General features: G+C 41.3%; 1 protein-coding gene across 1 annotated transcript; it reads right to left on the reverse strand.

Moving 5' to 3' along the window:
- Nucleotides 1-10,840: 10,840 nt before the first annotated feature.
- Nucleotides 10,841-11,500, reverse strand: LOC132630931 (uncharacterized). The gene has a single exon (XM_060346513.1). The coding sequence runs from the start codon at nucleotides 11,498-11,500 to the stop codon at nucleotides 10,841-10,843; it is 660 nt and encodes a 219-aa protein (XP_060202496.1).
- Between the last annotated feature and the right edge of the window lie 1,088 nt (nucleotides 11,501-12,588).

Raw genomic sequence — 12,588 nt, forward strand, 5'->3', positions numbered from 1 at the left:
AGTATGAGTGTTTTTCCTCTTCTCTTTAGTCTATTGTCCCTTGTCCATTGTATATATGTGTGATTGGGGACATTCTTTGGTCTATGTGAGGGCATAAGGATGAAAAATTGGTGCAAAAGAAAGTGACCGCCTAAAGTGATGTTTGTGCGCTTCTTGATATGCTCGATAATGTAATATCATCAATTGAAGTGTCACTGTGAGTCATAGCATTCTTGAGTTGTGCATCATATTTGGAGAGTGAAAGTGAGGTGGTCCTTGGTGGTAAAACATGCATGCCTATAGTTCGGACTCAAAACCATTGTAGACATTATTACTCTGTGATATTTAGGTGGTAGTTGAGTCGTCATTGTGATGTACTGCTTGCTTGAGGACAAGCAAAGACTTTAAGTTGGGGGTGTTGATGTGTCGGGAAATTATGGCACATTCGGTACTTTTTTACGAGAAGTTTTACTTGTTTTTAGGCAAGTATGTGCTGTTTTGATGTGTTTTGTTGTGTTTCAGGTAAATCGTAAAGTTCAAGTTCAGAAACTGAAAGTTGCAGAAATTTCACTGAAGATTGACTTTCATGATCCGTACAATATTATACGGACCTTGTCTGTAGTCGTATAAAAGAGAAAGAAGCAACAGAATATCAAAATCGGACGATGCTAAGATACGAGCAACTTATACGGACCGTATAATATTATACGGGCCGTATAGTTCGACGTGTTAAAGGATTGAAGAAAAGACAGAAAGTTGTGTTGGAAGAAGGAGTTCCACGAGCGAGTATACGAGCCGTGTAATATTATACGAACCGTGTAATGCCAGTTTGTGTTTTCTCCTGAAGAAGTGAAGACTAAGGCTCGTGTAATTTTTATACAGTCCGTGTAATCTTATACGGACCGTATAAGTTGCCGCCTGGGACTTAAGTGCGAATTTTGTAATTTTTCGTTTTTGAAACCTATAAATGGTCCAATGTATGGTTTTATTTAGGACCAGTTGTTATATTTTGACTCTTGACTTAGAGCATTGAATATTCCTTAGTTCTTGGAGCTTTCAAACGTCAATTCAAGTGTTATTAATTTCTCTTTTCATCAAAAGTAAGCAATTATGAATTCGTCAATCTTTTATTTCTTGTTCTTTGTTAAGAGTTGCTAAATACCTTTGCTAAGGTTATGAACCCAAGGATGGGTGTTTTGTGATTGATATACGCATAATGGATTGTTAGGGTTTATTTGTTCTTCGTTTTCATCATATAGTTAGTGGTTGCAAACATTAGCTAACACCATAAACTTTGGTTTATTTGGGAAAATAACTAAGGCTTGGTAAGAACAAATAGCAAGAACTAAAGGCTTTAAACCTTGCTTAATAAATTCACTTAGGAATAAGAGGAATTTACTTGGCATAATTAACCGTTTTTCATGCATACTTTCTTATCTTTGGGAAAAGCATAGAAAGAAATAATCTTTTCTTATTGGGAAATAGTCTAGATTCACATAGAGGTTAAGTGTATTCATACAACAATCCATTAGATGTATATCAAGATCAAGACCCATGATCATACACTTTATCTGACAGGGACACAACCTTGGTTCTTTTTACCCATATATTTACAACTTTAAATTACTAGTCACTCTAAATTAATCCACAAACCAAAACTCTTATAAAACCCCTTTTTCTGGAATACACCAGGACCGCAAGATTAGTATAATATTTATTTAGTAAACTTTTCACACCATATTCTTTGTGAGATTCGACCCCAAACTGTTATATCTTGGAAATTTCATGTCGTTGCATTATGAGTAGATTAAAGGAATCCTAAAGTAGACATGAAGTCCTTAGGTGCGTACCTTAAGGTTTTGGAGTCATATGAATCTATGGGAGTGAGTTCGTCGAAGGAATTGGAAATTGAGTCATGCTTTGGGAAGATTTTGCATCATTTTGTTATAAATTGTTTAGTAATGCCTTGAGGGGGAGATATAGGGCCCCTTAGATGGTTTATGAAGTATTACACAAGTGCCAAGAGGGTTCCATAAGGATTGGAAGGATTAAAGGTTAAAACGAATCAAAGAGAGCAAGTTAGCGGAAGGGCATTTTGACGATCCGGAAGAGCAAGTTGATATGAATCCTCTTGAATGTAGATTTTTTGGACTTTAGAGGAGAATGTTAAGTAGTTAAGAAGACGTAAAGGTATGTAAGGCTAATCTTTCTTTCTTCAGGCATGATTTGTGAACCTATACATAATATTCAAAATGCCTTCCATGATGACTCAATTCCTAGAAGTACTAAAGCTCATAGTTCTTGATACTCTCATGATATCACTAATCTTACCGTACGATAGTTGATCTTCTAGGAAAGATATAGTGAGGATGATAATGATGATGTCGTTTTTACTTATGTATTCCTATGTGTACATATATAAAGCTACGTTGTGACACCGAGCCTATATGGTCGGGTATGATATCTATTGTGCGCACACCACTGCAGTTAGGTACGGATAACACCGAACCTTGTTATGGCCAGGTATGGATGACACTGAACCTATACGGTCGGGTATGGTATTATTATATGTATATGTATATGTCTGAAGGTTTTCGTTAGAGAAAGGTTAAGTAAGTATGATGAACATCTCAAGAGCTGTAAATGGCCCTTCTATCTTATGTTATCCTTCATGTTTTATCATGTTACTACTTATGCCTTACATACTCAGTACATTGTTCGTACTGACGTTTTTTTTATGGACGCTGTGTTCATACCTGCAGGTAGACAGGGACACAGACTCAACCCTTAGGTTGCTTCATCAGAGATTTCCTGACAGAGCTCCATTCGTTTCGGAGTTCCAGTAGTTGGTAGTGTACACATGGGCATGGCGGGGTCCTGTCCCATCTTTATAATATTACATAATCTACGTAGAGGTTCGTATACAAATGTGTATAGCCAGATATCCCTCAACCTTATCGGCTCATATTTTGTATATCATTTTGATGGCCTTGCATATTTTGTATAGGCATGTGTGCTGGACTTCGGAGGTATTTGGGATGATCACCTACAGCTTATTGAATTGTTTTATAACAATAGTTATCATTCCAACATCTAAATGGCCCCGTATGAGGCATTATATGGGCGCAAGTGTAGATCACCAGTTAGGTGGTTCAAAGAGGGGAAACTAAGTTAATAGGGCCAGACTTGATCCAGCAAGCCATGAAAAAGGTCAAGCTTATTCAGGATCAATTATTGGCAGCTCAGAGTCGTCAAAAATCTTATGCAGATAATCACCGGCGAGACTTAGAATTCCAAGTTAATGATTGGGTATTCTTGAAGGTGTCACCTATGAAAGGTGTGATGATATTTGGTAGGAAGGGAAAGCTTAGTCCTCGGTATATCGGGTCCTACAAGATTGTATCAAACTAGGCCGGGTGGCTTATGAGTTAGATCTACCTTCAGAAGTGGAGTCAGTTCACCCAGTTTTCCATATGTTAATGCTTTGCAAGTGCTTTAGAGATCCCCCCCCCCCCCCAGAATTGTACATGTAGATGATGTCCAAGTTACCGAGCAACTATCCTACAAGGAAGTTCCCATTGTTATTCTAAATAGGCAAGTTCGGAGGCTCAGAACCAAAGATGTGGCTTCAGTTAAAGTTTTATAGAGAAACAATAATAGGGAATAGATGACTTGGGAAGCTGAGGAAGATATGAAGTTCAGGTATCCATATTTATTTCCACCCCCAGAAGAGATTCAGATAGAGGCGCCATTATTCCCAGGTATGTAATGCTTTCTTTCGATAATTTCTTGGTCGTGTGTAGCCATTGTTATTGTTGTTGTTATAGCCCTGTAAGGCGATACATTTTGGGTTGTTGTGATAGGATGATAGTGGCATGTTACAGGAGAAACTCTGGCGAAATTTTTGTAGAATCCCTAAGAATCTAACATTCGAGGACCAATGTTCCTAAGGGGGAGAAATGTTACATCTTGGAAATTTTGCATCGTTGAATTATAAGTAGAATAACATAAGCCTAAAGTATACATAAATTCCTTATAAGTTTAAGGAGGGCATTTGATAACTTTTGGCTAGTACCTTAAGGTTTTGGAGTCATATGAATCGGTGGGAGTGAGTTCGTCGAAGGAATTGGAAATTCAGTCATACTTTGGGAAGATTTTGCATCATTTGAGTTATACATTGTTTAGTAATGCCTTGAAGGGGATCTATAGGGACCCTTAGATGGTTTATGAAGTTTTACACAAGTGCTAAGAGGGTTCCATAAGGATTGGAAGGATTAGAGGTTAAAACGAAGCAAAGAGAGCAAGTTAGCGGAAGGGCATATTGACGATCCATTTGACGGACCGTAGGATGTTTGATGGCCCATCAAATGGTGGAGCCACCATCGTGAAATGGTCACAAAGAGGTCGGTTTAGTTGGGCTATTTGACGGTCCATTTGACGGACCGCAGGATGTTTGACGGTCCGTCAAAATGGCCGTCAAAGTTGTTGGCGGGATTTTATGTGAAGCTTTATATATTTCATTTTTCCCCATTTGGGTTCATGATTTCCTTATTTCAGACCCTAGAGCTCTCCAAAACCCTCTCCCCAAGTTTATGTATTAATCCATACCAAAACCAATAGGATCAAGAGGTTCAAGTGCTAGAATGCTTACTAGGATTTGTGAAGCTAAAGATTTCCTTTATTGTTGAAGTTGGAGGTTTCACCCTAGTGGAGTAATTTGATCCAAGCCTTGTTCTTGTGTGATTAAGGCAAGTATTTACATCTATTGCATATAGTTAAGGTTGTTTGATTGTTATACAATTTGGTTAAATGAGGAAAAATGAAGGGAGAGTTCCAGTATGAGTTGAGGCTATTTTGAGCTATAAATTAACTTGAGTTATAATATTTGGCGTGTTATAAGTATAATCTTGTTGTGGATGATAATAATGATGATGAGGAAGTGTTGTATACAAGTGTATATGGAATTGCGTTGAAATTATTATTATGGGTGATTATGAAAGGGGGTTTTGGGGATTGAATGGAGCATAACTTGAATGAAGACTCTTAATTATAGTATTGTTGATAATGTCATTGTTGATTGGGAGTTGTTTGGAAATTTAGTAGAAGTAGATGAAATAGGGGAACACTGCCCAATTTTTGCTAGCTCACAAATTATACTATCTTGAACTTAAGAGTGCCTTTGAGACCCAACCTTTATATGAATCCTCTTGAATGTAGATTTTTTGGACTTTGGAGGAGAACGTTAAGTGGTTAAGAAGACGTAAAGGTATGTAAGGCTAGCCCTTCTTTCTTAAGGCATGATTCCATTATTATGAACCTATACATGATATTCATAATGCCTTCCATGATGACTCAATTCCTATATGTGCTAAAGCTCATAGTTCTTAATACTCTCATGATATCATTGATCTTGCCCTACGATAGTTGATCTTCTAAGGAAAGATATAGTGAGGATGATGATGATGATGTTGCTTTTATTTATGTATTCCTATGTGTATATATATATATATAAAGCTAGGTTGTGACACCGAGCCTATATGGCCGGGTATAATATCCTTTGTGCGCACACCACTGCAGTTGGGTACGGATAACACCGAACCTTGTTATGGCCGGGTATGGTATTATTAGATGTATATGTATATGTATGAAGCTTTTCGTTAGAGAAAGGTTAAGTAAGTATGATGAACATCTCAAGAGCTGTAAATGGCCCTTCTCTCTTATGTTATCCTTCATGTTTTATCATATTACTACTTATGCCTTACATACTTAGTACATTGTCCGTACTGATGTCCTTTTGTTTGTGGACGTTGCATTCATGCCCGCAGGGAGACAGGGAGACAGACTCGGCCCTTAGGCTGCTTCAGCAGATATTTCCTGACAGAGCTCCATTCGTTTCAGAGTTGAAGTAGTTGGTAGTGTACATATGGGCATGGCGAGGTCCTGTCCCGTCTTTATGATATTACATACTCTGCGTAGAGGCTCGTAGACAGATGTGTATTTCTAGATATCCCTCAGCCTTGTCAGCTCATATTTTGTATATCATTTTGATGGCCTTGCCGGCTTGTGTGTGTGTGTGTGTATATATATATATAGGCATAGTTAATGATGTTACATGGATGCGCCGATGTTTGATGGCACTTGTGCCCTTCTTGGTTCATGGTAGTTATGAGTTAGCTATGTGACCCACCTAGATGTTATTGTGAGAATATGCTAAGAGGTGCTCAGCAAGTTAGATCTGGGTGCCCGTCACGACCCTTCGATTGGGTCGTGACACAACCTTGTTGGGTTACTATACTTGACATCGTCCGCTTTACGCTTTTAAAAGGTGTAATTTGAGCGTATCAAACTTTGTTGGGGGAACCTTAATCAGATCTACGTGCATCTGACACTGATGGCACTTTTGTACAAATTTACAGGATTCATGCTCCATGGTCATCTAATAGTATCCTGTCCTCAAGAATTTCTTGGCAAGGATGAATCCATTCATGTAGGGTCCGCATGCCCCTGTGTGCACCTCTTTTAGAAGTTTCGTAGCCTCTTCGGCGTTTACACACCTAAGTAACCCAAGGTCAGGAGTCCTTTTGTAGAACACTTTTTTGTTCAAGAAGAACCCATTAGCCAACCTCCTGATGGTCTTCTCTTGATTCGTTGAACTCTCTGGGGGTACTCTCTTTTCTCCAGGTAGGTCTTTATGTCGGCATACCATGGTTGGCCATCAGGATCGACCTCGATGTGGGCGCAGTAATCCTGTTCTTCTCTTAGTGTGATCTCTAGTGGATCAATATAAGTAATCACGGGGTGTTGGATTATGGAGGCTATCATAGCCAATGCGTCTGCAAACTCATTTTGAGGCCTCGGAGCATGCGTGAAGTCGATACTCTTGAATCTCCCACATAACCTTTGCACTAGATTTACATATGGGAGTATCTTGTCATTTTTGGTTGCCCAATTTCCTTCCACTTGATTTATGAGCAAATCGGAGTCCCCGATTACCAAAAACTCTTGTATGTTATGTCCAATTCCATCTTGAGGCCAAGGATACACGTTTCATACTCCGCCATGTTTTTTAGTCCACCTGAAGTTGAGCTCTGCGGCCATCGGAAAGTGTTACCCTGTTTCTGACATTAACATTGCCCCAATGCCCTATCATTTTTAATTGACTGCTCCATCGAAGAACAGTCGCCAACCTGAGTATGGTTCTGCCTCCTCTTCTTCCATAGCCATTACTTTCTCATCTGGGAAGAAAGTCCGTAATGGTTCAAGTTTGTCATCGATGGGACTTTCCGCCAGCAAGCCAGCTAGGGCTTGTCCTTTGATTGCCTTTTGTGCTACATATATGATGTCGAATTCGCTTAGTAGCATCTACCATTTAGCTAATTTTCCTACTGGCATCGCTTGCCAAAAAATGTATCTCACTGGATCCATTCTGGATATGACGTGAGTAGTGAACACCGACATGTAGTGCCTCAACTTTTGAGCAATCCAGGTCAGAGCACAACAGGTTTTCTCTACAAGCGTATATTATGCCTCGCAGGATGTGAACTTCTTGCTCTAATAGTAGATGGCATGTTCCTTTTTGCCCTCTTCATCATGCTGGGTGAGCATGCATCCAAAAGCATTTTGTGATACTGGTAGGTACAGTAATAGAGGACTCCCTTGATTTTGTCAAATGCCTCTTCGCATTCTTCCGTCCAGTTTGTGGGAGAGTCTTTCTTGAGCAATTTAAGGATTGGCTCCACAATCATGGTTGACTGGGCTATGAATCGCCCAATGTAGTTTAACCTTCCTAAGAAGCTCATCACTTCTTTCTTAGTCTTGGGAGGCAGCAACTCTCCAATTGCCTCAATTTTGGTAAGATCCAGTTCAATACCCCTGCAGCTGACTATGAATTCTAGCAACTTACCTACAGGTACTCCAAATGGGTACTTTGCAGGGTTCAGCCTCAGATTAAACTTGCGAAGCCTTTCAAAGAACTTGCACAAGTGCGTGGTATGTTCTGAGCTTTCCTTTGATTTTATGATGACATCGTCCACATAGACTTCAATCTGTCGATGCATCATATTGTGGAACAGGGTAGTCATAGCTCTCATGTATGTAGCGCCGACATTTTTGAGGCCGAGTGGCATTAACCTGTAATGGTAGACTCCCCAAGGGGTGATGAAGGTTGTTTTTTCTGCATCTTCTTTGCTCATGAGTATCTGATGGCACCCGGCGAAACAATTCACGAATGACTGCAGCTCATGTTTGGCGCAGTTGTCTATTAGAATGTGGATGTTTAGGAGAGGAATGTTATCTTTTGGACTAGCTCGGTTGAGATCTCGGTAGTCCACATAGATTCAAATCTTTTCGTCCTTCTAGGGTACTGGCACTATGTTGGCCACCTAGGTAGGGTAGGATGTCACCTCCACTATTCCAGACATGATCTATTTCTCTACTTCATCCTTTATCCTGATATTCATGTCTGGATTAAATGTTCGCGTCTTTTGTTTGACAGGGACAAAACCCTCCTTGATGGATAATATGTGGGCCACTATTTCAGTGCTCAACCCTGACATATTTGCGTACGACCAGGCGAAGATGTCGACATATTCCTTCAACAGAAAGTTAGAGCTATGAGCTCTTCTTTCTGTGGAGCCCCCAGATGAGCACTGATTCGCGTTTCTTTAACATCTTCCTCGCCACCAAGATTAATTACCTCGGTTTCATCCATATTCGGCTTCTTCTTATCTTCTAACTCTTTCAACTCTTCTACAAGACCCTCTGGCATCATTGTCGCTTCATCGTACTCCTCATACTCCTGCTAACTATTTTCCTTGTTCGTTTCACGACACGTCATGAAATTTTCAGTTGTTTTATTACGGTTACTACTGAAAAGGTGAGGAAAAGTTAGGTTTATTATTATTCGTTATGCGTGGTTAGTTAGAAAACTTTCGTTAGTATTATCTGATAAGGACAGCAATTTTATGTAGATCAAGGATTTACATTAATCCAAGAGAAATTGACCACAAACTGTGGTCTTGGTTTGAAACAACATCGAACCATTTCCATTTTTAAATATCACGAAGTAATTTAGAAAAGGCAATCATTCGATCCTCAGCTGATGTCGCCACTCTTAGCAAAATATTTTAAGCAAAATCCATCTCTCTATCGAGGAGCCAAGAGGGGAGTAGATGTCCAATTGTTCAAGAGCTCTCCTGGCCTCAGACTGCATATGTTGAGTGTCTCCTGACTTTCCTCAATGATTGTGTAGCATCACTCTTCTTGGAACAGCGACTCGAGGCCCCCATCAGCTCATTCTCCATTCCGCATCGGCATCTTTCTGGGAAATGACTTATCTAATTCTATGATAGGCTAAGGTAAATTCCTCGTCCTTTTTTTCCTTTGGAGGGCTTTCGTGACCTCGTCCTCTCTAGGGATATGATCGAGGCCAAAATGGTAATTCTCCATGGGGATTGTAACGGGCTCTGTTATTACTTTGAGGTCTCTTCCTAGGCCTTTTCCTGTTTCAAAACCATTTCACAACACAGTGGAGACAATCATTCTGTAGACCGCTGACATTAGCTTGCCCGCCTCCCCTTCTGAATAGGTGGCCCTAACGTATTCCACCACAAGAAAGTTTGATTGGTGGGGGCTCCCCTCAATTACAGGTATGATGTTGTAAGGATATTTATGGGTATCCTTCTCAGCTGTGACCATAATTTCCTATCCCTTCCATATATATTTTATGTCTTGGTGCAGAGTTGATGGTACTGTGTCGGAAGAATGTATCCAGGGCCTTCCCAAAATCATGTTGTAGTTGGTCGTGATCGCCATGACTTGAAATTTTGCTGTGAAAGAGATAAGCCCAACTTAGATCTATAGGTCTACTTCTCCAGGGAATCACTTTGGGATCCATCAAGTCTCCTGACGTTTGTCCCGCTCTGTCGGATTTTGCCCATGTCATAGCCGAGCTATGTTAATGTAATGATGAGGTAGATGTTGAGGCCCGATCCATAGTCCACAAGCAGTCTCCCTAATGCCTTGCCATGGCATTCCACAGTGATGTTGAGAGCTCTATTGTGGGAGGTTCCTTCTGTTGGCAATTCTTCTTTAGAGAGGCAGATTGTATGTTCTCCGATGATGTGGGCTACCAACCCAGCCAAGTCTTCACTGCTCGTACCAGTTGGCACGTGTGCATCATCTAATAGTCTCATAAGGGCCTTCATGTGTGATGGGGAGCTGACCAGTAATGATAGCACATATATTTGTGCCGGTGTCTTCTTTAAATGGTCAATGATTGAGTAGTCTTTGGGTTGCATACGCCGCCAAAAATCTTCAGCTTCTCCTTCGGTTATCTCTCTCTATTGGGTGTTTTCTTTCCTTGCGGCATTCTGAGCCAATTCTTCAGGAGTGTAACATCTCCTCGAGCAGGTTATGCCTTGAGCCATAGCTGTTTGCACAATGATTGGCTCTTTGGGAACAAGTATAATTTGTTGTGTCGTCTGGGCTAAATGGGTGTTGTGACCAACGTCTTGAATCCTGGTATAGCCTTTGGAGCTCCTGGCGCCGGGACCAAAACTTTGAAGTCCAGGCGCTCTTGGGGTGTGAGGAAGGCTACTGTTTGTTCAAGAAATTAAACTGCTTTGGGGGCCAATGCTCTGCAAGCTTCTGAGTCCTCATCCCTCTCAATTATATGGACCCTATTGTTTTCATGGTTGGGTATCGGGTTCGTGTTCACATTGGGAGCTGCGATTTCCAAGGTGATTTCCCTTTTGTCGATCAAATCCTGGATTTTGTGCTTGAGATTATCTTCTGTGTTGTGCCCATATCCTCCCGAATGGTAGGTGCAAGTCTGATAAGCCCTGTAGAATCTGTTCCCCGGCTATGCTGGTTTTGGAAGGACCTTCTGGATTAATCTCGCGACTAATAGCCTTTCGAAAAGCTGAGCCCTAGGCTCAAGAAGTCTTTTGAACTCTCTCGTTGGCTTTCTCTCGAAAGAAGGACGTGGAGCATTATATGTTGGGGGCGGTGGTTGATTTTGATCATTTTGAGGTGGATAAGCTTGTGGTGGGTTGTTTTGAGGTGGATGGTAGTTTTGCTGACGTGGTGGTTGATATGTTTGTTGTGGTGGTGTTTGGTAAGCAGAAGCGGACATGCGGACACTAGGCTGAGCTTTGTAAGATGGTATAGTAGTGGTGAAGCTTTGTTGTGCGTAATGTACATGTGTTGGATTATAGGCATGTGTAGAGTAATTTATGAGAGGCAGAGTTATGCGTGAAGATTGTGGTTCTTTTGGACTTGGGTTCGGAATGTGGGATATGCTCGCCTCGTCCTCTTTCTTCCTGCGGAAGATTCCTGCAGTAGTTTTTCCAGACGCTTTGTTGAAGATACTGACTATTTTCCTATATTGGAGACCATTTTCTATAGCCTCTCCTATTTTGACCAACTCAGCAAATGGCCTCCCAGCCATGGATAACATTCTGTCGTAGAAATCAGGCTCCTGAGACCAAATAAACACGGAGACTAGCTCTCCGTCACACATCGGTAGCTACACACGGGCTGCTTCGGTCCTCTACCTATTGGCAAACTCTTTATAGTTCTCTGTTGACTTATGTTTGACCTTTTCGAGGTAGTAACGGTCAGGTACCGTTTCGACATTAAAACGAAATCTTTCGATGAAGGATTCTGCCATGTCCTCCCAAGTGAGCCATTGGTGCATGTCTTGCGTTGTGAACCACTCAGCAGCTTCGCCAGTTAGACTACGACTGAATAGTCGCATAATCAGGGGTTCGTTTTTCTTAACCCCAACCAATTGGTCACTGTAGGAGCGGAGATACGCTTTGGGATTCCCTGTCGCATTGACCATTTCAAATTTCAAAATTTTGAACCCTTCTGGTTGGTCCAAACCCGGATGCATGCACAGGTCATCATATCTTAGGCCCGTAGCCTTCCTTGCGGACCTGTTGGATCTTTCTAGTAACTCCTTCATCTTCTTTTCCATATCTCTCTCATATTTATCTTGTTCGGCCCTCCAAGCCTTCTCTATTTCTTCGTCATGGTCTAACTCTTTATGCCCTGGGGAGGATTCATTTGGGATGTTGGGAGTGAGGAAAGATACTTGATGAGTGGGGTGGTTGAGCAGGGCAGTGGTGGTTTTCCCAGTTGGTGGGGCTGGAACACGTACTTGGTTTTCCTGGTTAATGAATATCGGCTGGGAAACCTAGTAAGAAGGAACCAAGTGGTCCCTGGGATTTGGCTATATTTTGTTGATGGTGGAGTGCGACAGGAAGTACCAAGGTGATTCGGGTCAGTTGGATTAAATGGAGGTGGGACGGTTCTCGGTGGGTAGATGGGGAAGTGATCAGGCGTTAGAGAGCTTAGTGAAGGAAAGAGAGGAGGAGGCCTTCTTTCTACAGTTGGGATGCCTTTTTCAATATTGGCTGCCTCATTCCTAGCCACCTTTTCTTGGACGGGCGTGACGGTAGTCAGTAATGTCTCTTTCACATCCTTTTGAGATGATACTTCCTGTGGGTCTTGGATATCTCCCTCGTGGAAAACGAGCTCATTTCCACCATTGTTCGGTATACCAGTCATTTTCTCTTTTCCTTTATCTGAGAGGGATGTTAACGC

Source organism: Lycium barbarum, chromosome 3 (assembly GCF_019175385.1).
Source record: "Lycium barbarum isolate Lr01 chromosome 3, ASM1917538v2, whole genome shotgun sequence".
Lineage (NCBI taxonomy): Eukaryota > Viridiplantae > Streptophyta > Magnoliopsida > Solanales > Solanaceae > Lycium > Lycium barbarum.